This window comes from Paramormyrops kingsleyae, chromosome 20 (genome assembly GCF_048594095.1).
Source record: "Paramormyrops kingsleyae isolate MSU_618 chromosome 20, PKINGS_0.4, whole genome shotgun sequence".
In the NCBI taxonomy this organism is placed as follows: Eukaryota; Metazoa; Chordata; class Actinopteri; order Osteoglossiformes; family Mormyridae; genus Paramormyrops; species Paramormyrops kingsleyae.
This window is the reverse complement of record NC_132816.1, coordinates 7,869,739-7,897,364: the sequence shown is the minus strand read 5'-3', so window position 1 is coordinate 7,897,364 and position 27,626 is coordinate 7,869,739. Positions and strand designations below refer to the sequence as shown.

General features: G+C 44.0%; 1 protein-coding gene across 1 annotated transcript; it reads left to right on the top strand.

The window, feature by feature from the left end:
- The first annotated feature begins 574 nt into the window (after positions 1-574).
- LOC111850837 (uncharacterized) lies at positions 575-26,622 on the top strand. The gene is made up of 4 exons (XM_023825145.2): positions 575-1,519; positions 2,525-3,527; positions 24,393-24,450; positions 25,681-26,622. The coding sequence occupies exons 1-4, from the start codon at positions 1,274-1,276 to the stop codon at positions 25,697-25,699; spliced, it is 1,326 nt and encodes a 441-aa protein (XP_023680913.1). The 5' UTR covers positions 575-1,273; the 3' UTR covers positions 25,700-26,622.
- The last annotated feature ends 1,004 nt before the right edge of the window (positions 26,623-27,626 follow it).

Sequence of the window (27,626 nt, the reverse complement as noted above, 5' to 3'; positions counted from 1 at the left end):
AAACCTTGGTCTGGATTTGTACTCTCTGGACCTGAAATGCTCTGCACCAGGGTTGTCAAACTCCAGTCCTGGGGGACCAGAGCCCTGTGTAGCTTAGTTCTTTCCCTGTTCCACCACAAATAATTCAGCTCAAGAGCTGTGTGGTAATTAGTACAGGGAGATGCAAGGACCTGAATCAGGTGTGTTAAATGAGGGGAAACCCAAAAATATGGAGGTCTCCGGCCCTCCAGGACTGGAGTTTGACACCTGTGTTCTATACTGTTGGTAAAGTGTAGTATAAGATATATATTCATTTGTATAATATTTAAAACAATTATACTGAACAAAATAATAACACACAACATAGTTAATCAATGATAAAACAAAATTAACTGAAAAAAATCCAAAATTAAGTGCTAATGGATTCTAATCACTGAAAGTCAAGGTTCATTTTTCTATTTTACATAAACACTCGCCTGACTTAATTCTTGTGGAGCTCTTGATACATAGAGCATCCTGACCTGTTATTTCTGGCATCCCAATTTAACTTCAGTTTTTTTGTTAGGTAGGTTGTAGGTTGGTACAGATAATAGTTATCCATGACACAGTATAAGCGCCTGGTGAGAAAGTTAATTACACCGCAAAAAATAATATGCAATGTTTATTAGCGGTTGAGGAAAATGTGTCTTGTATTCTGTAGATGGCGCTGGACACCAACCTATCCTAATTTTTATTTCCCAGCACTAACGTATTTGGAGTGCTCTGTCAAAGGAGAGAGAGAGAGAGAGGGAAGAGAGAGAGGAGAGAGGGGGAGCTCTGTACCATGTAGCAGTCTACTGGCTACTCGGCTGCCGTCACGCCGTCTCCCTGCCCATGTCATCACAGCCAGGGCTGCACCCACCTCAATGCACCGGCGAAGAGGAGCGGCAGCGCGCGGGGCGGGAGCCATGCACGGCAGCATCCCTCTAACCAGGGACGCGCTCTTCTCTAGGCGGGGCATGCACAAGTCCTCCTGAACGGCGAACTTCCCAAGGACTATTTATAATGTCATCTATAGAGGAGACAATCTCAGTCAGGAAATCTCATCATTTTATCTAAATACGCCGTTGCGTTTTGCGTGCTATTTTATCCCCGTTGAACAGGAGCAAAGATGGGTTGCGGAGAGACCATGCCACACGTATGAATTGCACAGTTTCGCCGTCGTAAAACGACTTACGTTGAGCAAGAGTAGAGGTTGACAGCCTTCGCTTAAACATCGTTTGCTTTTTTTTTTATCGGCATTGCAATTGTGCTGATGGAGAAACCCACACAAGCACAAGCTCCGCCACAGCAAGCGATGTCTAACAGTGCAGAAAGTCCGGCGGAAGACATCTCCAAGCTGTCGGACGAGGATCTGCTGAAGTGGAGCAAAGAGGACTTGGTGCGGCGTTTGCGAAGGGCGGAAGCCGAGAAGATGAGCATCATACTGGACCACGGAAACCTGATTCGGGAGGTCAACCGCAGTCTCCAGTTGCACCTTAATGAGATCAGAGGACTGAAGGTGAGCCACCATACAGAAGCATCATTAGGGGATCCACACAGCAAGACCAAGTAATGAATCGCAATACACTAAAGATAGATTTATTTGTTCATCAGCAGGTAATAGGGGAAAACCTACACTTTCCAAATGTTATTAAAATTTACAAGTAATTTAAGTGAAACGTGTCAACAAAGCAAATATATGGATTTGGTCGAGATTTTACAGATCGCGATGGGTGTTGCGTGGTTGCTTACTTGTAAAGAAAAGCTGTGATGCCTGTCAAAATGAAAAGGGCACGGAAGCGCATATCAGAACTATGGACACTAATATATGCTGTACTGAACATTTGCTGCATTACCGTCAGCTACTGCCAAGAACTTGGCTCAGCCTACGCTAGAAGAGCACCTGTTGTCTGTTGGGCAGTTTTTGAATACTGTGATCGGCTTTACCTCTGAAGTTCAATACTATATGTATTGGATCTTATAATCATGCCAAGAATCGTAGTATAATATGCTAGACTGAAACCCACGAGTTAGTGCTAGAAATGCGTGCTGTTGGAGTTTAGGTTGTGCACGTTCTTTACCTAGCAAAAAGACCAATGCATTACGTAACATTTTCAAATGCTAAGGCTCGGAATAGAAATATATAAATGCTTATTGGGCACTAGCTTCTGTGCCAAGTTACATTATGTATTACATAACAGGACTAATGAGGAGGCTATGAATAAGGCTTGATGTTGTTCCATTGTGGGGGTGATTTGAATGGTTTATGTTCTAAAATGTTTGTTCATTAATGTAAATAGCCAGACTGTGATTAACCAATAAGAATCTCTGACACGAAAGAACAATAATTCCACCCAATCAGCTGACAAGAGACAGAAGGTCACAGAGGATGACTGTGAATAAGTCCCGTATATGAAGGGGTGTGATGGAATGTACTTTTCTGCAAAGGAGCCGGTTGAAATGGGTGGCACAAGCTCTACTTGGATCATTTAATCATGTCGCCATCTTGTCTCGTTACGTGCAGGACGTGAACCAGAAGCTGCAGGAGGACAACCAGGAGTTGCGTGACCTGTGCTGCTTCCTGGACGACGACCGGCAGAAGGGGAAGCGGGTGTCGCGGGAGTGGCAGCGGCTCGGGCGCTACAGTGCCAGCATCATGCGCAAGGAGGTGACCCTCTACCTGCAGAAGCTGAAGGAGCTGGAAATGCGCCAGGAGGAAGTGATCAGGGAGAATTTGGAGCTAAAGGAGCTTTGCCTCATGCTGGACGAGGAGAAGGGGCCAGTGGGTGTCGGGGGGGTCGGCTCGGGAACGGCGGGCTGCCGCAACTCCATCGACAGCCAGAGCAGTCTGAGCGTCCCTGGGGTGGGGCTGTTGCGGGACGTGGGCGACGGCAGCAGCACCTCCAGCGGGGGCAGCACCGACAGCCCTGATCATGTGCATCACAAGCAGCAGCTCCTGATTGCTCCTGTGGGAGGCAGTATCGAGCATATTCAGAAGGCCAAGGACCTGGGAGGGGGATTGGGGGAGGGGGTTATCCCAGAGCATCCTGGCAGGCACAGGAGCACCAGTCTCGATTACCCTCTGACCTTTCCCCAGCCCTCCAGGCCACGTGGCGGCTCCATCTCCAGCCCAGACCACAAGTCCCTGCGGGGACTTAGTCCCGAGAAGCACAGCCTGGTCCTGGGCCGCAGGAGCCCGGAGCAGCACCCCAAGCACAGCACAGAGACGCTATCACCAAAGCACCTTCTCGGCTCGGCGCCGGGGAGCCCGGAGCAGTTCCACAAGCACAGGGGCAGCATCGGCAGCAGGTGCGGCAGCCCCGAGCCCAAGCAAGCCCTGGGCGGTGCCGCGGAGCTGCTGCACAAGGCCCGCTTGGGCGGGGGCAGCCAGGAGTCGCTCAGGCTGCAGTACGCCAGCAGTCCGGAGCACGTGAAGTTCGGTAGCCCGGGCAGGGAGATGGCGGCGAGGAGGCCGGCCGGAGATGAGCTGTCACCCCACCACAGGAGCATCTACAACGGCATGAACGGTGAGGTGGCCTGGCGCTAGGAGCGGCGTCGTAATGTACCGTAAACTTCCCACTTTCTGTATGGACACACACATGGCCACATGCTCACTCTTAGGCACAGGTACAGCGTAGCATTGCCCTGTTATCGTTAGCTCATATTCAGCAGCACAAGTACAGTATTGATTCATCTGCTTTCATTCAACAAGCATTTTAAATTGTGTGCAGTTTTATAAAGTTTATTGGACGCTGCTGTGATGTTAAGGTCGTGTTGCCATGCCATTAAAGTCCATTATTTGGAATTAATTGTTGGAGAAATGTTTTGTGTGGATTTCTTAATTGCTCTAATTGGTCTGGAGTATGATTTACTTCTGTCTGTTTTTACTGTGCTTGTGAGTCGCGATGTACTTTTAGAGATTTTCCTCAAGGCCATGTATCTAAGGTTAACCTGACTTTCAAGTCGAATTATTGTGTAGGTCAATGTCTCCATCTCTGAAGTGGCTTGCAATGATCTCTGGTGGAGACAGGATGACCACCTATTCCATGTCAGGAGGGGCACTATGAGCACTTTCAGGTTTTACAAACTACTTTAACACTGTAAGGCTCCTGTGCTCAGCTAAATTGTTTGGTTCGTCTTGTACTTTCACTGTTTTGTTTCCTTGGTTGAGAGACTCACCCAGCTGTTTCCCATTAACATGAGCGACACGTGAATGATTATAGGAGACTGACCAATCAGCACACAGCCACATCTCAGCGCTTAAGTGAAATCCTGATGTAGTTGAAATGGTAGTTTACAAACCCCGTCGTACCTCGTAGTGTCTCTCCTGACATGGATTAGGTGGTCACCCTAGGTGGAACCATTAGTTGAAGGTGCTTGAATGAAAATATCAAAGTATTTGCCAGGCTTGTGTTTTTATGTACCCCATGGTGGCTGGTAATGATTTTCAGGAGACACAAATGTGCTGAGTTGCCTACCTGAGTAAAGCTGCGGGATATATTCCTGGAGCGAACCGTTTGCCTTACTTAGCAGAAAAGAAATATATGGGTATCTTGTTTACAGATCACAGGCTGGGTCTGCTAGAGTAACAAGATGCACAGAACAGACACTGACCATGACACATCTATTCATACCCCAGGGTCAGGGAGTATCACTCAGGTCTTCAGCCCCATCGCTGTTCCGCTCCACATTTTCGTTCCAGCAATAAAGCTAATAAAGGACTACATACTTAGTTGAAAATTAAAATCAGGTGTGTAGATGGTAGAACGGAACAAAAATGTGGACTGGATTGGGGGGAGAGGGCAAGAGAGCATAGCTGGTAACCTGTAAAAACACAATATAAATGTAGGTGGTTGAGATTTCTCCTGAATTTTAAGAATCATTTTTAAAACAAGGAGCAATAGTATAAGAATACTGAGCTAACCACTTAACGCTGTTGTAGGGTTTGGTGACTCTGTGATGCTTATGGTATTCCGCTATCTTATCCCTTAAGTTATCTCTGGTTACTACAGTTACCGGCAAAGATTAAGTTAAAAACTTCGGAAACGGTAAACACTGAATAGACATGTAGAATACTCCTGTTTTACAAAGAGGTACGATGTGTATCTCTGCTCTGTGTCAAAGTCAGGGATGATACTTTTCTGTGGATTTGAAGCTTTGCGATGATGTGCTATACTATACTCCTTTGGTGATGTGCTATACTATACTCCTTTGGTGATGTGCTATACTATACTCCTTTGGAAGCCTGTCAATGATGGCTTATCCCAGAAGAGATTTTGAAGGAATTACTTAGGTTTTTTTTTGGAAATGTGTAGTTCTTTCTGATTTTATATGATCTCCATGGTCTGTATAATTCAACAGTAACTTAAAATAAGACCCCAGATCTTATGTTTTCTTACAAACACCTTAAGAGCGGTAAGCAGTGTGAGGTATTTCTGAACTGCTTCTTCATGCTTGCATTCTGAGCAGCACATGTGCTGTAATATCTTGCTTTGAAAGAATTTAAGCTGGCTGGGGCTCTTGGGCTAAAGCTGTTTTCCGACGAGCCTGTAGCGGCGGGGAATAGTTCAGGGTCTTAAAATATGTATTTTATTTATGGACTTAATTCACTGAAGAGGATGTCACTTGAAGGAGGTGCATTTAAGAGGAGCTTTTTAACTGCTGTGTGACTCTGTGTGTGGCCATTCTGCTGCTGGAGGATGCTGGGAAGCAGCAGAATCAGAGGTGTGATCGTTTCTATCAGAAGGACCCTTTGTGAGCCGCCACGGGCAGACGACTCCGCAGCCATTGTAGGATTTGCCACATTGTCATTCCCTCGGTTTATGAATTGTGATCGCCGTGTCAGATCACGTGACCTTTCCCGAAGGTATATAATCGCCCAGACAGAAATTCCGAGCAACGCCGCGTTCCCAGCTGGGACAGAATTTATCACGGGCTTATTGTTACAGCAGAGGGAGGGGAGGGAGAGTGAAACCAGAGCACTGTGTGGATCTGCTGCCCAGACGTGGCATCCGCTTCTGCTGTGCCGGGGATGACGTAATCGCGCTCTGAAGGTCTGTGGGAGTGGCCCTGTGGAGGTCTAACTCTCCGGGGTCACGCGTGCCCCCACTGAGCGCGGTGGGCCAGGCTGGCACGGCGGTACGAGGCCGTACAGGTGGCCTCTGGGTGGGCTGTTGTACCGCAGCGCTGTATCCCTGCCACAGCTCAGCCGTGACCTTGAGAAATCCTCTGCTTTGATTTGCTCTCTAAATATAGCCCTGCTTCCCTATTGTTTATGATGAGATTCCCTGTGTCATCCTGCCTATGAAATGAGTGAAAACGATGCATGCTGCCTGTTATGTTCATGATCAACTACAGGATAATAATAGAGCCCAATTTAGCATGTTATTTATACATTTAATTCTTGTGCTTTAGTGGTTAATTTCTGGGCTGTTTAGGCTGCCTTGTTTGGATGTGGAGATCGGGGACCTGCGACAGAAGTTAATAAATACAGCAACTTGAGTTGTCGGCTGTAATGTTATTGTTTTTTTGTGAGATCTTGTGACCAGTGTCACGTCAGCTGTCATCTTGCAGTATTTTCTTGTGACCTTCTCCTCAAACTCTCTTTATAGCTATGCCGACTTATCGATCAGATTTTGATTTAGAAGGAATTGGCGCTGAGATCTCTGGTCCTCGTTTAGTGTTTTTTTTTTAAGGTTCTGCGCACTCATTTTGTGTTGTATTGAATGATTATGAAAACACTTTTTGTTGCTTTTACACCGCGGAAGTATCCATTGATTTGTTGTTTTGGGATATAGGTGTGTGGCTGGCGGTGTATGCCGATCACACTGGTGCACTTGGTGAGTGGAGCAAAGCAGCCTTTAGCCTGGAAGGCTGTACTCACTTAGCTTCTCATGTTGATCTGTTAGACGACCAGCAGATTCATGTTTCAGGGTTCTGTTAATGTCAACCCTATTGCCCAGGGCAGTGTTTCCTATTCCGGTCCTCAGGGACCCATAGCCGGTCCACATTTTTGCTCCAGGAGCTGTGAAGGAGCAAAAACATGGACTGTCTGTGGGTCTCCTGATCAACATTACTTCTTGTAAGCAAAATGTTATCCATCCATCCATCCATCCATCTGCCACTGCTTATCCAGTGCAGACATACCCAAGGAGGTCAGACCCTATCCCAGGAGGCAAGGTACACCTTGAACCAGATCAGTAGTTATCAATCCTGTTCCTGGCGCCTCCACTGCCAGAATGTTTTCATTCCAACCTTTCAACCTGCGACATTCATTATTTGCCTATTAAGGACCATATAAGCCTGATTAAGGTAGGGTTGGAATGAAAACATTTTGGCGAGGGGGGGAGGGGCACCAGGAACAGCACTGAGAACCACTGGACTAGATGGTTATTATGTTAGCATATGGAAGTGTTTTCTAACTGCAAAGACTCACTGCTTTTCTGGTCAAAGTCCTTTTATATTGATGAATACTGAAGCAACTCTGGTTCAGCACCTAGATCACCTGCACCCTGTTTCATATTGGGCTACTTCTGTGTCTTTATGGAGTTCTCTAGGTAATGTAATACTGCAAATGCAGGGAGTACTAATCCTGGGAAATGTGTAGCTTGCAGCCGCACATGCATTAGCCACAGGTTTTTGGTTTCCGCTCCATTAGTGCTGCCCTGGGCTTCGTAGCCAATCAGCTAACGGGAACAAAGAGGAAGAGCAGACGGGTGTATCATGGTCGTGTTGTGCGAGTTTTTGGAAGGAGGCCTCACTGGCAGTTATGAAATGAGGATGGATAACCATCACGTCACCATCCGAGGCTGCAGACAACAGCGGTCTCTTTGGAAGTAATTTGTTTTTAATCAGGCCAGCCGTCATCTTTGGACTGATTTCTGAGGCGCGCCATAAAACCAGCACACTAAATTTAAACAGTAGAGCAAGGCGTGCGGCCTTCTCCTTTCAGCGACACTGCGGTTCAGGTCCCGCATTCCAGGCTAGCTTTGGGAGACATCAGTAAGTCCTCAGTTTCTGTGTCATCCCACAATGTCTGTTACTGCTTTTTAGGAACTCATTTTTGTGGTCCTGTTTTAATCAGCTGACAAGACAAGCTTTCAGGCTCACAGTATTGTCTTTGTAATAATAATAATCCATCCATTTTCTGAAACCGCTTAATCCCAACTGGGGTCACGGAGCCAATCCTGGGAAGAATGGGCGCAGGCAGGAACCAACCCTGCGCAGTCGCCAACACATCACAGGGTGCACACACACAGGGCCTATTTAGAACCACCAATCAACCTATACTGCATGTTTTTGGACCGTGGGAGGAAACTGGAGCCCCCGGCAGGAACCCACGTGAGCATGGAGAGAGCGTGTGAACTCCACACAGAAAGGGCCTGGAACCGAACCCGGGATCTTCTTGCTGTGAGGCAGTAGCACTAACCACTGCACCACCGTGCCACCTAATAATAATAATAATAATAATAATAATAATAATAATAATAATAATAATAATAATAATAATAATAATAATAATAATAATAATAATAATAATAATAATAATATGCTTGATGATGATTGTTGTTGTTGTTATTGTTAATATTATTTCCATTGGTGTTGTTTTCTTGTTGTTGTTGCTATTGCTAATTATTATACATGTTACAGGATAATACAACAGATACTGCCATATCCAATGACCTTGACCGGTGGCCTGTACTACGAAGCGGGGTTACTGGCTTATCGCGGTAAATTGTCGGATTTAAGGTACCACAGTTTAAATGAACTTAATATTCCTTCGCTTACATTTTGCTCAGACTACCTTAAATCCGACAAGTTACCCCGATAAGCCAGTAACCCCGCTTCGTAGTACAGGCCACTGGATATGTGGTTTCGAGATAAATAAAAAATTAAATAAACATTTAGAAGCATAAATCTTGGACCCAGAGATAAGTTATATCAATATAAGACCAGATCTCTCAATCTATATATTGTATATAATACTTCTAAATGTTTTGTAAAATGAGTCTTAAATGGCAGCATCAATTGGATGATTTCAAATATGTGAACAACCTGTTTATGTTGGGAAAATCCAAAATACAACAAAAGGACACAACAAGAAATGATTACGTGTTCAGGATCACCAAAGTGCAGAGACTCACAAATAGAGCGATGATGGTTTTTCATATTGTCCTGCTGTCAGGCTGAAAAACATTCCTCTTTGAAAAAGGTGCAGAAAAAAGTAGATTTTGTTTTCTCGGCTGACATGATTACAAGGTGAAAATGATGGAAAGTATGGATGAAATCTTGGGTGATGTTTTAAGAAAGTGCGCATTGACAGTCCTCAAATATGACCTCTGACTTCCCGTCATCTGTTGTCTGATATCAAAAGTCCCTAGAGCCTCTGATCTATGTGCCTTAAGTTTTTGTTCCTTCTGCAGAATTGACCATTGTCCTACAAGTTGTCATAACTGAAAAGGCTTTCCTGCAGCCCATATCGAGTTTTCGTGCTTTTCTGTGATCATGCAGAAAATGTGACAGTGAGGAATAAGACGGCCTGGCCGGTCCGTACCGGGAACCAGAGAAGTTGGTGCCGCAGAAAAGCCAGCAAGCGGATCAATAAAGAAACAGCCATCGTCTTATTTATCAAACTTCTGCACCGAGGCAATATGTGCTCCTTTTTCATTTTTAAAACAATAAAGCCCCGAATGTCTAAAATAAACCCTTTCCACTTTTACCGACGTTCAATATTTCACTTTAAGTGTATGTTAAGAGTTACATAGCTCGCTGATTTCACGCCGGTACGAAGGTGTGGCGGTAATTTTCACTGTGGCGTGTGTTTAGGTGTGAACGCCCAGCCGTAGGCCTGGCTTACGCTCCTGCGTGGCCTCTTGGGAAGTGACATACTCTTTCCCTGAGCTGAGCTAATCTTTTCAAGCCACTCTCTGCTCACATTCTTCTGCGAGATCGAGGCCCCGCTGTTCTATTGCTGCCCCGCGGATCTGTGTTTAAGACTGAGCCACAGTCTGCTGGATGTGGGAAGGGAGCTTCTGAGCCCGACCTCTGCCCTCCCGCCCCGCCCTGGTGCTTGGCGTGGGCACTGGGGGCTCTCTGACCTCAGCGTGACTGTGCAGAGAAGGCCGGGGCAGGGGGAGCAGAGCCGTGCAGAGATAAGTGCTGATGCATCAGAGCCTGGCAGCCCAGGAGGTGACTTAGAGGTGGAATGGGGAGAGAGAGGAGGGCCTGGCAGGGGGTGTGTGGATGCCCCCGCACCACTGGAACCGGGGACGCAGAGCCGGCTGACCCCATGCCAAACAAACACGCACGTTCAGCTCTCATCGGAGAGGATGCTGAAGACATCTCCCGATCACCGTCCCTGTTGATCTCGTGCAACGCACATCGCAGGGCAACATTAACCCGGCGATCCGTGGGATATTTTTCAGTGAATTCTGGCCCAGTTTAATGTCATTTTTATTGAACACCCCATCTGCCTCATTAGAATAAGGCGTGACCTAAGAATTAGCTGCCCTGGAACGTCTCCTACTGAAAACCTGCGGGCCGAGCTCAGTCCTCTGCTGGGAGGAATTTGGAAAGATTGCAGCCATGGCCAAATTAAGTGCCTGCTATTCTTGTAGCTGTTTTTGTGATCTTGTTTTTGCCCATTTAAATTGCCAAGCCGAAAAATTATTCCTTTCATTCCACAAAACCTCCTTTCGGTGTCTTGCTTCGCGTCTGTGTGGTTGTAAATAGTGCCATGATAGGATACCTAAGAAATGTGCTAATGGATCCGATTGGACTGTTTGCTTTTAGGGGCGTGGCCAGAATGGAGCAGTCAGCAGACAGAGAGTGTGCGTGTGCTGGGGCTCGGCTGCCTGTCCAGGTCATGCGTGACGTGGGTGGTGGCGTATGGCTTCCCTCACCGCGGAGAGGGACGCTCTGAGAGGGCCGACCTGAGGCGGCCCAGACACAAACGCTTTGCTGTCGCTGCTGTCTTAGGGCTGCTGTTCTATTGACATAATGAATCTATGAGTACATCTGTAGAAGTCTCTGTCATGTGGTGGTAGCTACTAGTTGTACTACTACTAACTATAATAATAATAATAATAATAATAATAATAATTATTATTATTATTATTATCTGCGTTCGGTTGGTGCCCCACCCTGGATTATTCCCTGCCTTGTGTCTGTAGCCTCTGGGATGGGCTCCGGACCCCCACGACCCTGAATAGGACAAGCGGTTTCAGAAAATGGATGGATTATTATTATTATAATTATTATTATTATATACCCATGACCTTGTCCAGCAGCCTGTATAACTACGACGGATTTCTTGCTAAGCAGAGATAATAAGCCGGATAACTTGTCGGATTTAAGGTACCCCAGTTTAAACGGACTTATTCTTTGATTGCTTACATTTGTGCAGACTACCTTAAATCCGACAAGTTATCCGGCTAAGCAAGAAATCCTGCTTTGTGCCTGGATAAACAGATTGGAAGGTGGAATTATTATTATTATCATTATTAATATTATTGTTATTATTATTGTTGTTGTTGTTATTATTATCTAAAATATGGATGGATGGGCTGATGGATAGACTGTTTTGCATACTTAACAGTAACAGTTCTATTCTCAGTGCTATAACGTTTTGACCAGCAAACTACCCAATGGGGTTATTAATAAAATGCAGCTCCAAAGTATGTATTATTTCATGAGGTGTATGTTGTGTGAGACAGCTCCTTCCAATTCCAATTGTTCCTGCGTGGACAGGAGCGATTGACGGTCGGCAAGATACCTGGAACGGCACTGGCGTACCGTTATGCCATATTCCTGCAGTCTCCATAATGAGGAAATGTCGTACTTCCTGAATGCTGCTTACAAGCCGAGCCGCAGGTGGTGGGGAGCAGGCGAAGAGCGCCGCCCTGCAGCACGTATTGAGTCTGGCGTGCTGCGGCGTTTGACATGCCGATTGTGACGGGGAGCAGCATCCCCAGTGGTGCCCATGCCCCCTCTCTCACTGTGCTTACGCAGAATGCCAGGTTCTTACCTCCGAGAAAATATGACGAATGGCAACAAACGGGAAAATATAGTAGAAAACAATTTAAAAAATAAATTTTTGATGAAAGCGCGCTTCATGAAAAGGGCATCTTAAGTTATTGAAATAAGTTGCGTCTTTTTTATTCCTTTGTTGAAAATGGCGTGATTTTTTATTCGGTTCAAGGTGCCAGGGAAGGTAAATGGACTGTGGAGTCGGCCTGTTTGAAACTGACAAAAAACATTAGTGATGTGTTCTTTTAAAGACAAGGGGACCTTGCCTTCATCTGTTTCCTGTTTGAACTGCTAATAATTGAACAGCAAAGTGAGGTTTCCTGCAGGTACGTGTGTAACTCAGTTTAAATCACATGACATCAAGCTACACTGTGTAATATTCAGCCTGATACTTGCTACTGCAAAATGGCAGGCAGGAGATTTCTAGGCCATATTTTGCATGATTGAGATTTTTTTTGTAAACTGAACACGAGAGAAATATTTTTTTTGCTCATTTATTCATATACTGCTAAATTTTTGCCCACACTGCAAAAAATCACAACAAATCAATTAATAAACAAACAGCACTTCGTAATGTATCAAAAACTGCCAATATTATTTATTCCAGTTGTTTTAAAGTGACATAGATCACTAATTATGCATTATAAACACGGCTATAATGTGTTATGCCTTTTTATGAATAGTTATAGACGTGTTTATACAGTAATACTTTATAAATGCATTATAATGCATTATGGAAGTATCTGTTACGTCGGCTTGCGGGCGAGCGGGGAAGTAAGCGAGCCGAGCCGGGGATTCAGGCAAACGGGGTTTATTTCGAGCAGACAGGACAAAACAAGAAGAACTGCACATAACGTCAATGACCGGACTGAGGGATACTGACTCAGACGCGGACTAAATACACAGGGTAGGCAGAAAACAATAGGCAACAGGTGATGACAATCGGGAATCAACATGAGGTAACGAGGTGGGCGTGGCACACACGAGGATCGAATGAGCAGGTCATGACAGTATCTATAATGCGTTATGATGGCTGCTTTATGTGAAGTGTTACCAACGTTTAACTTAGATGCGTGAGGTGGTCAATATAATGAAAACAACAATTTATACAGTATATCAAGGCCTGAATAAAGTGTAGGGCCACCCTTTGCATGCAGAACATCTACAGACCTTCTTAGAATGTTATCATACATGTTCTGAATTGTGTGCAGTACGGATATTAGGCCACTCTTCCAGAAAAGTTCTTCACAGGCTGAAGGTGACGGACATCGATCTGCCGCTCTGCATTTCAGAGCTTACCGTAACGGCTCAATGATGTTTCGATCTGGCGATTTTGAAACTGGAATTTGCTTATTAGTATGTATCTAGTCCCGTCACGTGGCCTCATAAGCCCTGGCTGTTTTTTAGCCATTTGGAGTATTCGTTGGAGCTGATAACTCCCACGAGATGGGCTGCCCACAGCAGCAGCACTGGATACCGCGAGCATCCTTTGTCTTTTCATAGTGAAAAAGATGCATGAAAGGGGAGAAAGGTGACTCGGTCCATATCACTCTTTCTCCCATTGCTCAGGGGTCCCGATTTCATGCTCCTTACTGCAGGTTATGCGTTTCTGCCCACTGGATATCCCCAGGATTACAAACGTCAGCCCCGCCGTAATTCCGGATCTGTGAAGCCACGGTTTTTCTTGAGACTGGGTCGCAGAGGTGCTGATTCAAGTTTTCTGGTCATTTTGGAGGCCAGTATCCTGGCCAGAGTTTGTCTCTCCCTGAATTTTGACTGTTTCTCTTTGGTAATACAGTTTGTCCGTGATTAGCAGACATTCCTCTTGGCGCTCATGATAGCTGAGATGTTCCTCTTGACGCTCATGATAGCTGAGATGTTCCTCTTGACGCTCATGATAGCTGAGATGTTCCTCTTGACCAGGGGTGGGGAACCTGATCCGTGGAGGACCGGTGCGGGTTTTTGGGATGGCCTCTCAATCAGCCAATAACAGTCGGTCTCAAGGATTGGAGTTGAGAACCACTGTTTTATTATTGGGTGATTGAGAGGCCATCCCAAAAACCCACACCCACACCGGCCCTCCATGGAACTGGTTCCCCACCCCTGCTCATGATAGCTGAGACGTTCCTCTTGATGCTCATGATAGCTGAGACGTTCCTCTTGACACATTAAATGACTTTTCAGTTTTTGTGATCGATCCACCTGCAATTTGAGCCTTTTTGTTACTCTTTTAGCTACCACACATTGTTTTGAAAATGTATCAAAGCGAAGACTCCCTCACTTCTATTACATCTCACACATGCTGCTAACTGGCTATTAACCTGATACGACTCACCTTTGTAGCTCCATTTGTAATTGCGATTTAGTTACTTCAAAGTTAAAGTCTGCTTTTCATGATGTGTTTCCATTGTTTTGTTCCCCCCTTGCAGGCCCGTAGTCCCCCCCCCCTGCCTGGTAAATTGTGCCGATCTGGAATAGATATTGTTGATGGGGGGTTAAATGTTAAGGTTAGATCTTGGCAGGGTGAGGTGGGGGGTTCACTGACCATTGAGCTGAAGCTAACATAGAGGGAGGTTCAGACTTGTACTTTTAGTTACCTGATCGGTCATTAAAATTAATTTTGTGGGTTCATACCCATTAGTTTCCTACGTGGCTATGTGACCGACCCTTTCTAAAGTTTAATTTGAAATTTAAATTCTGCTTTTTCAAAATTTAAATTACTCTGTTTTTATCTTGGTAGAATATATAAAGCCACCTCTGTCAGATCCGTATTGTACGATGTCTACTTTAATTCAGATGGAGAAAGGGAGGTACACGGTGGTAGCATGGTAAAAGGCCAGTGAGTGCGTGTAACTGGTGAAGTGGGAGGATCTCTGTGGATGGGTTCACAGGGAGGATCTACAGAGCATCCCTGGGGAGCGAACGCTTTCTTCATGCTGGGATGAGAGATCGAAGAATTCCTCACCCCTCCTTCACAGTTCCGGCTACAGGGTTTCCTGTGGTTATTTTTAACCCGTTTGTCAGATGGAGATGCGATTTCAGCCTCCTCAAAGAGGGCCGCGGAACGTGCAGAGCATAAGCGCCGTGCCAACTGTGGTGGCCGGATCAGGGTCCCATCTTTGGGGACGAAGGAGTCATATGGACCCGGTTTGTGTGCGTGACCCACAGATATGCAGATCAGTCCCATTAACTCATTTTGAACTGGGTCTGAACTGTGTTCCTTTCTCATTATAAACCAAAAACGATAAAAGTGAAGTAATCCTCAGTTCCTCTACTGTAGTCGATCTATCACATGTCCGTATATAGTTTTCATAATTTCTCCTGAATTTTGTTTTTTTATGCTTGGCTTCAGGTAGACACTGGATATCAGGATAGTTTTGGAATAAAGTCAGTATTTGGCAAAAACATGTGAAGTAGATACGTAAAAGTCACTGCTCTCAGTGGCGACTGCACTGCCGTATAAGGTTGTGCTAATGTGCCCCATTCTGTAACCGGTCATCTCTTTAAGCGCAGCTCTATTCCATATTTGTATTTTTATTTGATATTTGCCACAGTTTAGGGAAAAGTACACAAAGTACACTTCACAGAAATTATAATTCTCGTAAAGAAGCGACTTCAGGTGGATTTGAACATCAAATTTGCAAAAACGAGTACCCGGGAAGTGTTGTAAGTGCAGTGGTCTGAGGAGGGTTGCAGTCACTTCTGCAAGAGCAGATGTATATACATGCTGAGTGCATTAGCACACCGTGCCGTTCCTGGCTAAATTACAATTCTGTGTGCAGGTTTGCGAGATTTAGATGAAAAACATGCATCTGGGTCTTTGAAAGGCACCGCTGCGAAGGCCCGCTGTCTGCGGATGATTCTGCGGCCTCCCGCCGCTCTGTAGGCCCTCTTTTTGGGCGCCCCCACACTTTTGTCCGGCATCTGTCCCTCGTAAGTGAGGCCCCTCCTGGAATTCCTATTTCTGTCCCGTGGACTGGGATAAATGGAACAAAAGCTGTACAGAGGAGCTCAGAAAATGGCAATAAAACCTCTAATTGTTTTTTATTTTGCCCTGGGGATCACAGGTCACCGAGGTCCCAATTCCGAAGATATTTGGAGAGAAACTAATCAGTTTTGGATTTGGTGCTGGGAGTGATGCATGCTGGGACTGAGGTCTGTCCAGAGGCCTGTAGGAAATTCTCCTTTAGGTCTTTGTTATGTGTGTATATATTATTTATGTGTTTATTATTACAAAGCAGCGCTTATTAGTCGGGGCCAAAGCCTTTCCTACTATTGCCTTTATGTCTGGAGCGAAGAAAAGAACAGATTTGTGTGTTTTCTTTAGGTGAAAAATCCGACTCACAGCTTTCTTTCCTCTCCTTTGATGCATTTATATTTGCAGACTGACTCGATTTTTTCAGAAGAAGAATGTTAATTTTGCGTAAATAGTACGATGTTATTTCCCAAACCACCCGGCATCGCCTGACCGCTTTTCAGGGGGTGGGAATAAAGCAGCCTCTCCGCTGATGTTAAACTGTGGGATTTTCCTCTCAGTCCAACACCAGTGACAATCTATTTATAACAAGTTCATGCGTTCAGCATAAATGACATGCGTGAGGCTTACAGTGTTAGCCAGGGAGAGAATCCCCCCCCCCCCCAACACTTCACTCTGCCATCCTGACATTTGTACGATGGCTTGAAATATAGGCCACTCCACTGTAATCCACATGTAATACCAGCTTGTAGCCTACATTCCTTAGTCGGGGGGTGAGAGCCAGGTTGCCAGGAAGGATGATCGAACCTCAGACCCTCGACACCGGCCCGCACTATTCCTCATCCCTCTATATCTGCGCTCCCTGCGCCAGCCATGGGTCGTGGGTTAGCAGCTGCAGTGTTTACCATGCATGTGTGTGGAGCCCCCTGAGGTCTAAGGCCCCCTGTTGGCCACAAACAGTCATTACACTGTGGGGGGGAGGCAAGTGACTTTTTGATTGGGGCCCCAGAAAAAACAAATCTTCCCCTGGCAGTTAGCCAGCTGTATGTTGGCAGCACCTCTGCTCTTGGGGTGCTTCTACTTATTAGGCAGGGTGGAGAGACACCAGCTGGGCAGGCCATCACACAGCGGCAAGCCAGGTGTGGCGACCTGCAGCTCGTTAACATGTGTTAGGCACGCCCCCATCCTGTGTTTAGAGATATACCTTAAAGCAGCCCGGCTGAATGTGTAAATAAGCAATGCATCATGGCAGCTGGAAATATGTATGGTCAGACTCCGAGAGACAGGACTCTGCCTGCGCTGTGAGCGGGAAGATTTCGACAGGCTAGTTAAATTGTCTTCCCTGGCCATTAACGTCCATCACAGTGAGGGATGGCCCAAGAGTGACATTCACTTCCTATCCGGACAGGAAGTGTGTGTTGCACTTCCTGTCTGGACAGGAAGGGCGTGCTGCTCTAGGGCTATTCCTCCAGTAAGATCACCTGTCTCTCTGAGATGGATGGAGGGGCACCTTGGCTGTTATTATCACTTGTAAGACCTGCCAGGATGTGGGCTTGTGTGAAGGAGGAGAGACAGAGGCGAAGGTTTGGCTGCAGGGCGCTTTGGCTGGAGTAATGGCCTGTAACCCCTGCCTGTGTGGGGCTGATGGTGCTCTGCCATCAGAGAACCTGGAGCATGGAAATCCCCATGAGATCAGAGTCTGCTAATCAAAGCGTAACCACACGGCATGTTATGGCCTTTCAGCTCTGTACGTGGCGTTTAAAGGTCACTTTGATGGTGCAGGAATCAGCATGTGAAATACATCACTCGTAAACACTGAGGTGGACAGTAACAATCTCAGTGTAGCCCTCTACTGTGGCTTGCATGTTCTGGCTGTAGCCGCGAGGTTTTGGCTCCTTTTATGGTGCCGTTGGTCTCCTTGTGTGTTCCCTGGCAGGACAGCAACTGGAAAAACACACTGTGTAGTAAACGCCAGCTCCCAGTGTATCTTGGCAATATTTTTTAATCAGATGAATAATTGATGATGTAGACTTAAGATGATCTTAGCTGCATTGATTTCAATGACTAAAGCTTTGATAAGTACATGAATAAAAAGGAATAAAACTTAACACATTGTGAAATCTGTGTTTTTCCTTATTATAGCCTGTAAAGCTGAGCTCGCCTGCAATGTGCTATTTTCAGTTTTTATAGTTCATTATAATAATCAGTTATTAAACCAATTAATGAGGTTCACACCATTCACCTTTAATTGTAAAGCATGTAATGATTCAGAGCAAAAGCATATCATACCACTTAAATTTTCACTATTATTAATGGTGTGAAAGGGTGACAGAGATATTCCTTTGTAAAGAAGCACAGTGAATCAGGTGTGCATACAAAGGCGGGACCACAGGGGCACTAGTTCCAGCTGAAAGCTGATTGGCCCATGGAGTGCTCCCTCCCCTGTCACTCACTAATACAAAACATATCATTGGCTAATGATAAGGTTGACCCCCATCTGTATGAATTATGACACCCCACTTATGCTCCTAGAATTGCTCCTGCAGTGGGTGGATTGTAGGGTATTCATCGTGGGGTGTAATTATATGGTAGTTCATAGATTCCTGGTAATTCTTAATATATATTAGCTATAATCTATGTAACTATAATGAACAAAATTAGCATTACTTAGTAAGAAACTCCCTCACAGATCACTAACGTACTTCCATTTTTACATTTAACGTACTGTATTTAGCAGAAGTTGTTATGTATAGCAACATATATTTTTGAGAAGCAATTGGGACAAGGACCTTGTTCGGAAGCCCAGCGGTGAGATTTCTGTACCAACACTGGGATTTGACCCAACAACCTTCTGAGCAGAAGCAGAGAGTCCTAACCTGCCACGCCACACTCCGCCCCCATATCAGTTAAGAGCGCCATCAGGTGTCCGTCTGGGTAACGGGGAGGGATCTGAGGCAGGTGCGATGCCATCACCTTTTCTGGAGTGTAATTTACACCCCGCAAGAATGACTGAGAAGCACAGCATGGATGGAGAGCTCTGACTGACCAAGGCACCGCAGACCAGACGCCCCCGTAAAATCGCCCCAGAGCTCTAACTGACCAAGGCACCGCAGACCAGACGCCCCGTAAAAACGCCCCAGGGACACACATGCCTGCCCCCATGCACATTGTAGCTTTTTAAATTACAAAATATTTTTTTCAGTTCATCCTCTGCACTGTCTTAATGAACTAACACTTGCAAGCTTGCAGTTTTACCCTAGTCATCACACAATAACATGCGCACACACACACACACACACGCACACAGGCTTGTAATAATTTCTTTATGGGAACTCTCCATTCATTTCTACGGGGAAAACTCTAATCCCAACATGAGGACCTTAACCCCTACCCAGCCCTAACCTTAACCACAAGTAAACAAACAAAATGCGAGACTTTTGGCATTTTTACTTTTTTGATTGCATTCACAGATCTTTGTGGGGATGTGAGAAATGGTCCCCATATTGTCAAAAAACAGGTTTGTATCACATTGTGGGGACAGAATGTGTTGTATACCTTACCACCCCCCCCCCCCCCCCCACACACACACACACACACACACACAAACATTTTAAATAAACTATTCTGAGGTTTCATGGAAATGGGGGGTATTTGATTAAAGAAAATAGCATCGATTTTTTTTTTACTTGCATATTAAAATTGGCCCTGGATCTAGATGCCTTGGCCATTCGATAATGATACTAATGTTACATTTTATTTTAAGCTTCCGTGACATCACTCCCTTTCCCTTAAGTATCCAGACAATGCAATCACATTTAAAAAGACGTGTTTATATTACCCCAGACTTAAAGCCGCCTAGTACTGTACACTTGTGTTTGTGTGTGGAAGAGAGGGTGTGTGTGTGTGTGTGAGAGAGAGAGAGAGAGAGAGAGAGATAAGAAGAAGAAGAAGAAGAAGAAGCCTGTCCAAGCTGCCACTAAGGGAAAGCAGTTTTCAAAATAATATTAGCTCTATCACACTCCTGTGTCTTGGTGCTTGTGTCAAATTGACAGATACTAGTTGAGAATATGAGAAAAGGTGATGTCTATCAGGCAGATAACAAGAATGGAAAAATGATGATGAAGTCAGTATGAAAGGACTCTGAAGACAGAAGTACGGTAGATGTCACTGGTGTTGGTCAACCATTGATTGAAACATGCAAGACACAATGTTGCCATGGTGACTGAAGACGACTCCGGGTCCTAACTGTCTCATTGCAAATGTAGCCTTGGGATGCTGTCCATGGGATATTTTAGATGCATGTCATCAAATGTCTATAACTTCTGATTAAGAACGTCTTTTCAGTTAGACATAAATGGTGATTGCACTGTCAATTACGGCATTACTTAGTCAATGAAGTAACCAGTGTAAAAACAATTATACCAGAATAATATGGTTCATCTGACGCTGGGTCTAAAAATTGTTTATGTAATCCAGTACAAAAATACGGGGGCTTGTAATTGTTGTTATTCAATGAAATAATTGCCCCACAGCTTTCAAGGTGTAAGTGTAGTAATCATCGATAAGTACATTTTCAGGAAAGTATTGAGTCAGGAATGTTTTCAGTGACCCATCCTGATATTTCTGTTTCAGTTATGCTTTAAGTATTTATATCCTCCTGAGACCCAAGGAGAAAACTGTCCTTCAATTGTAGGTTATTTGTCTGGAGGAAATAAGACATCTTACAATTTAGATTTTTTCAAATTTATTTTTATTTTTAATTTCACAGCATTTCCTATTTAGTGTACAACAGGAATAAATATATTTCCTTACATCAGTGAAAAGATAGATGTAAAAACAAAATGTCCACTACAATGGACATAAATGAATGGGTGGGGTCTCAGGAGGATATTACAGTTTTGATCCTTGACCTGCAATTCTATCTTTAGTATAATATGTGTGTAACTATGTATACTCTGCATACAGAGTAGTAATAAACACTCATATATACAAAAGTAAGTACTACAGTGGCACCTCAGTTCTCGAATTTATTAGAACTCGAATTTCTTAAAAGTCGAACCAACCAGTTCGGATTTTTTTTTAGCTAGAACTTGATCTGAATCTCAGAAGTCAAACCGTGAACGCCAACCTAGGATATAACTTGTATGCGCGGGGAAATGAGTCACGCGGCAAGTCTCTCAGCGGAAACAAAGGGTAACGCTTCAGTCTCAGCCTGGCATTTGCTGTGATAGCATCATGCATGTTTACACTAGCTGAATACATATATTTAGACAGTAAAAATACATTTAGACAATGATAGACAGTAACAGTAATTATTATATAATAAAATACATTTTAAAATAAAGATTTCTTATTAATTAATTTAATATTAATAATAAACAATTAATACATTTAATTATAATAATACTATCGTGCAGAGCGGGGACAGAACGGAGACAAAGGCGCAGACGTCAGGGTATCGGGGAATACGGGGTTTAATTACAGGTAAAGAAGGCAAAACGCAGTCGGACAATACAGTGACCGGACTGGGGAAACAAACTTGAAACGCAGACGAAATACAGAGGGCTAATGACAACAACCACAAACAGCTAATCACAGGGGGATTCCACACGGGGTTAACGAGGGGGCGTGGCACACGGAAGGAGCGGATGATCGGGCCAGGACACATTGTTTTTTTAACTTTACACATTGTTTGGATACATTTATTTTCTTACTTTACAAATTACTGTTTTGATAAATGTGCTTAGATGTGTTTAGTACAGTATATGCTCTTCTTGTTTTATCCAGTTCATTTTGTGTTTAAATGATAAAAAAAAAACATATTTAGGTGTACTTTTTGGGGGCGCGTCGAAGTCCGTCAACTCATGTGACCCGCACTTTGGTGCGATCGTATGTATTGGGAGCAGGAGAGTAGTGCAGCAGAGGAGTTAATTGCTTTGGGGATCAACATCGATATGTTTTTTTCTCTATAAAATGCGGTTCTTTTTAAGGTATTAAAAATATAAGTTGTGGGTGTAGCGAATGTCATTCCGTTCGATAACTCAACCTTACTCTAAATTTAACATCCTCCCAGCATAAATATGTAAGTTTAAATTGCTTCTGCACAGGAGTGCATCATAAATATATTATAAATTCAGATTATCTCAGCAATGGTCTCCATTTATAAACCTAAGTTTCCTGTCTGTAATGCAATGCCATTGTAAAGTATTCATGGATGTAAGAACTAACTGTAAAAGCTGAACTTTTAGCCGAGGTATTTTATTGTTATTTTTGAATTAACTATTACATTATTAATTTGTCTTTGCAGGAGAACTGTTGCACGAATGTAAAAGTGATGAGCGCTGTGAATATTTGTATGGTATTGGGCAGGACTTGCTTTGTTATGCTCACCTAGCCATAGCACTGATTAACAGTCACGTTTGCCTCCATAACTGCTTCAAGGATAAATTAGTTGTTCATTCAGTGAAGCAATTTGTCGTATTCAGCTGTTATTTTTACACTTGTGACCTATTAAGAAATCTGGCCATGTTCCGCTGACCTCTCTCATTAACGCCGTGTTTTCAGTCGAAGAAACGCCACTGGCTGCATGTTCTTTGCTCATCCCACCGTTCTCTGTAAACTCTAGACACTATGGTGCGTGAAAATCCCAGGAAGGCGGCTGTTTCAGAGGTGCAGGAACCACCATGACTGGTAGCAACAATCGGCACGTTTAAAAGGTCTTAGCCATCCTAATTAGCGATGCACCGATAAGGAAATTTATACCGGTAGCCGATTATTTCAAACACTGACATCGATACTGACACCGGTTTTTAGGGTGTTCGGCTTAAATAAGATTAAAGGCACACTCCACCAAATTTTTTTTTTAATAAATTAATTATGTTTTTTGGTTATAAAACACAAACTCTGGCATACAACAACGTCTTATATATTCATAACATTTATAACAGAGAAGGGCTGATCGTCAAGTGTGATAACCTGGGTAATTTTCTGAGTAAAATCTTTTCAATTTGAACTGTCTGCACTGAATTCTCTTCGCTGCCAAATGCTTGCTTTAATGGACTAGCGCTATTCGGCGGTACTTCCGGGTTTTGCTTTTCAGGAACACTTCGAACTCTTCCGTCTCACCTTAAGGTGAGCAATCAAATTTGTGTTGGTGAAATGTTTATTAATAGACCCTTCCCGTTAAATTTTATCAGAGTGATGTTTGCAAAATGCATTTCTAATGTCATTTTCACTAAAATTAAATACAGTGGTACCTCGGTTCTCGAACTTAATCTGTCCCGGACTCCGGATCGAATCCTAAAAAGTTGGAGTCCTGATCGTATTTTTCCCATAAGAAATAATGGAAAATCAATTAATTGGTTCCCGGCCCCCCAAAATTACACCTAAATGTTTTTTTTTTTAGCATTTAAACACAAAATGAACATGATAAAACAATTAGAGCATTTTTTTCTTAATGGCTTCCAAAAAGCCATGAAGATCTTATCCCAACATTACCACTGTCCTGCCCCGATCGTCCGCTCCTTCCGTGTGCCACGCCCCCTCGTTAACCTCGTGTGGGATCCCCATGTGATCAGCTGTTTCTGGTTGTTTCCCCAGTCCGGTCATTGGGTGCGTTCGACTTGCTTACAGCGCTGGCTTAAAGCAACGCATTCTGATCATGACGCAATGCATTACGGTTAGATGCATTGCGACATCTCACCTGGCTGCACAAACTGGAACCGCCTCCGTGACGACACATCTTTGCCCTTATTGGCTGAAGAGTTTCGTTACACGCATGACGTTTGTATCCCAGGCAGTTCCGATGCGTAATCTGCTATTTCTCCTGAATATCACGTAAAGCAGTGAGAACTGGTTTTCAGTTAATTTATCTGGTAAAATAAAGTTTAAATAAATGACATAAATGCTCTAATAGTACACGTAAGTTAGTGGTTTATTTATTGTTAGTTATTGTAATGTTGCGCTGCTTTATTTGGTTAATCATCCAGTCTGTGAAGAAGGCATTCAAGTAAGAATTGCATTGTAGTATGACTCATTTCTTGGCGCGTACGATTTATATTAGGTCAGCGTTCGACTTCTGATATTCAGATCGAGTTCTAGGTCAAACTGGTTTGTTCGACTTTCAAGAAATTCGAGTTCTAGTGAGTTCGAGAACCGAGGTACCACTGTAATTCCACACAACAGACACGTACTCTTAAGCTTCTAACTCTTTAGTACATGGGTGTGCAAATCAATATGGGTCACCATTTTAAAGGGTATTATTGGTGGTGAAGGACCAGGTAGTTTGCACTGACTAGCAGGTTACCTAATAAACCAAGTGAATTGCTACTTCCCTTACAAAACATACATACAGTGTCTTACTTGCTTGTTTTGATGTCTTATTCTGCAGCTCTGATATCTGCTGGCTGTTGCACCACCAACTGTAGAAGTGTAAAACTTTGGGACAGGTAAGAACTTTCTGGAAAAATCAATAAATTACTATTACAAAATAATATAACTGAGTAGCCTAAGCCTGCGTGATAGAGAATATCTGATTTATTTAAAATATCTCATTAATGTTAATATCCACATTTGATTTGACTTTTGGTTAAAATGGTGTTCCTAAATTTCCTTAATCTTTTTTAAGTCTCATTTTAAAATAGTAAAGCTGCTGTTGTGTAAAGTATTCTTGGAGAAATGTAAAAATAAGATATCAATTAGCTATTAAATAGATGTTAACAGATATATAGCAAGAAAAATAATTAGAAAACAGATTGCATTGTGATTTTAAATAAAGAGATTGTGAGGCAATCAGAGTGGAGGAAAGAATACAAGACAGTGCAGGCATGCATTTTTTCAAGTATATCAGAGCTTTGTTGTATTTTAATAGATTTCTCATTGGAATAATCAATGAAATGGGAGTCAGAATCATGGATGTATAGTCATCTAATTTTTCTAGAATAAACTTACCAGAAAACCATAAATCTCACTGTGGGTTAATTATCATGTACAATTAATCTTAAAATATACATGGCTCTGTATGCAAATTAGTAGCATTTATTAATTGAGAGCTATGTTACCGGGAACAGTTAGACAGGTGGTGATTACAGACATTGTAGGGATCTCGGCGAAATGAAAAACTGCACACGACAATGAACCTTAAACACCCCCTGATGTGCGTGAAGGACCGCCTTCCCTGCGGAAGCGAGAGCGAGATGGATGCCGTCTGTTCTCCGTGGCGTGTAATAACCGAGACATGACAACAGGCTTATGAAGAGTGAGCCGGAGGTCACTCTGTCCGCCACTCTCCTCCTGAATCTGGTCCGGCTGCTCTGAGCCAATGGGAGTGTTAGTATTTAATGACTCGAAGGTGGGAAGATGCACACCTCCCCTTTGCTGCTACAGCCTAGAAATGGGCACGACTGAGTTAGCACGCACATCAATGAAAAATGTCTAGCACCATGACAGACATATAGCACTACTAGAGTTAAAGCAAAGGTGGGCCTTCAGTGACCAATCAGAAGATAGAATAGGCCCAGGAGGCCCCTCCTCCTGGATGAAAGGAGGATCTGAATAATTTACAATAAATAGACTGACTCCAACTCATTCTTTATTTAATTCTTGTTAATTACTTGCTCATCCTTATCTGTCTCTCTTTGTAAAATAGAGTATTTATATTTTCCTTCTGTTCCTTACAGCTTTGACGCATCATCTTGACCATAGCGTTGCCCGGTGGCTTGTGACGGAGGGGTAGGGGGGGGGGGGCTTGTTCCTCTGACCTGGAAAGCAGCCAGATTACCTCCCCTGTCCACTTGCTCCGAGTAAAAAGAAAAAAAATAGATGCCCCAACGCTGGATAGTGTCGCCATCGATGGCCGTGTGCTTTTTACAACAGACCAAACCTCCGCATCTCTCCCACATTTCAGTTTCTGCATATCAAAGGTCTGGATTTCCAGTCATTCTGAGAGCATGACTAAATCCCCAGGACTGCCAGGGGATGTGAGTGACATCCTCTCTGCCAACGTATAACAGTGTCCTACCTCTTTAAAGGGAAGAAAAGGAGTATTGCTGAGGAATAATGCGGGATTTTTCAAAGTGATCAAACCTATTGTTTACAGCTACAAATCATCTGAAGCGATCACACGCCGGGCTAATTCGGCTTCAGCTCCTCCCTCTTTGGACATCTTGTACTGTCTGCTGATTGGTCTGCCTGTGGAAGCCCCTCCTTCGTGACCGGTGATGAAACAATAACAACTGAACATTCCACTGTTGCTCTCTTAGGCCTGCACCCCAGCCTATTCTGGTGTGTAAAAGTATTTACTATAGAAAATTAAGGGTATTGAACAATACCTCTAACTGTTCGTTTGTTGTTGAGGAGAGCTGTTGGGAAACGTTCCCTTCCAGTACGATAGTCAATAGCTACTTTGTAACTTTTTTTCTGTGATCTTTTTTATTTTTGTTGACAGATGAACAGAAAAAAAACAACCAGAGGTTAAATTCAATTTTATGTTTTTAAATAAAATACAGAGTAGTTTATTGGATTAGTTTTTTAAATATTATAATTATTATTTTTGACTTACAAGTATTATAACAATTATTATATGAAAGATGTATGTATAGACTAATAAAGTTTAATCTTTATGTAAAACGGTTATCCTTGAAAGACCACTGAGTCTCACATGGGTTGAAAACGCTTCCAGGTGCACAAAATGACGTAATGTTTTATTCATACATTTACTGCTCACTAAAGGATTGGCTTAAATGGGTGTGCTAATGTTTGTGTGTGTGGGGGGTGGGTTGCTAACATTCATAGAACCGCATGTCTAGTTCTAAGGACTTACCCCCCCCCAGTTGTTAAATATAGTTGGGTCCAAATATAACAAACAAAGAACTACCCTGCTCTTTACTCGCAGACATTGATCGATGAAATTAGTAAATAATGATTTGACGATGGCTTTAATTATAGGTATAAAATGCACTTTCTGTAAGGGCTGTCATTACCGGCTTAATCTCGAGCCTGTTTGTAAATGTCTGTGAACAGGCCCCCTAATAACCCCCTCCTGGCCTGGCGGAGGGTACAGTCCAAACGTAACTCTTGGTCTCGCTTTAGTGCTGTCTATGAACAGAGGGCGTAGGGGTTAAGGTGTGGCTGTGCCGTGACATCACACGTGTGCCCAATAGGTGCTGAACGAATCCCTTCATCATTACAGAGGTGCCTGATATATCGCATGTTTATTTAAGTCGGTCCGGCTATCGATCCGGCGCAGCGCGACTCCCCGGCGCGGCCTGCCGTGCTGAGCTTCCTCAAGTACGTTAGCGCAGGTGTGAGGGGTATGCAAATGAGGGGATTACATCAAAGCCTACCCCCTCCCACCTCGCCGCACCCTTATGCGAAAAGTATTTTCTGGACGCAAGGTGATCTCGGAGCAGTAGCTGGAGGTGGGGGCCGCTGAGAGGTGTGTGCGTGTGAGTTTGGACCTCCTGGCAGAGGCACCCATGGCAACGGGACAGGATGGGGGGGGGGAGTGTCGCGGGCTGATTAAGACGTATCACTGGCAGGATCTCCGGAGCAGGCGGGGGGTCTGTGCTGCATTGCAGTCTGTTTCACTCCCTCATGCAAGGTCATGCCGATCAGTCATCGATCG

Bases quoted from the DNA above. Each gene is read 5' to 3' on its own strand.
- LOC111850837 (XM_023825145.2), top strand. From the start codon at position 1,274: ATGGAGAAACCCACACAAGCACAAGCTCCGCCACAGCAAGCGATGTCT. The intron at 1,520-2,524 runs GTGAGCCACCAT...CGTTACGTGCAG, and splicing joins ATGAGATCAGAGGACTGAAG to GACGTGAACCAGAAGCTGCA. The intron at 3,528-24,392 runs GTGAGGTGGCCT...CTTATTCTGCAG, and splicing joins CATCTACAACGGCATGAACG to CTCTGATATCTGCTGGCTGT.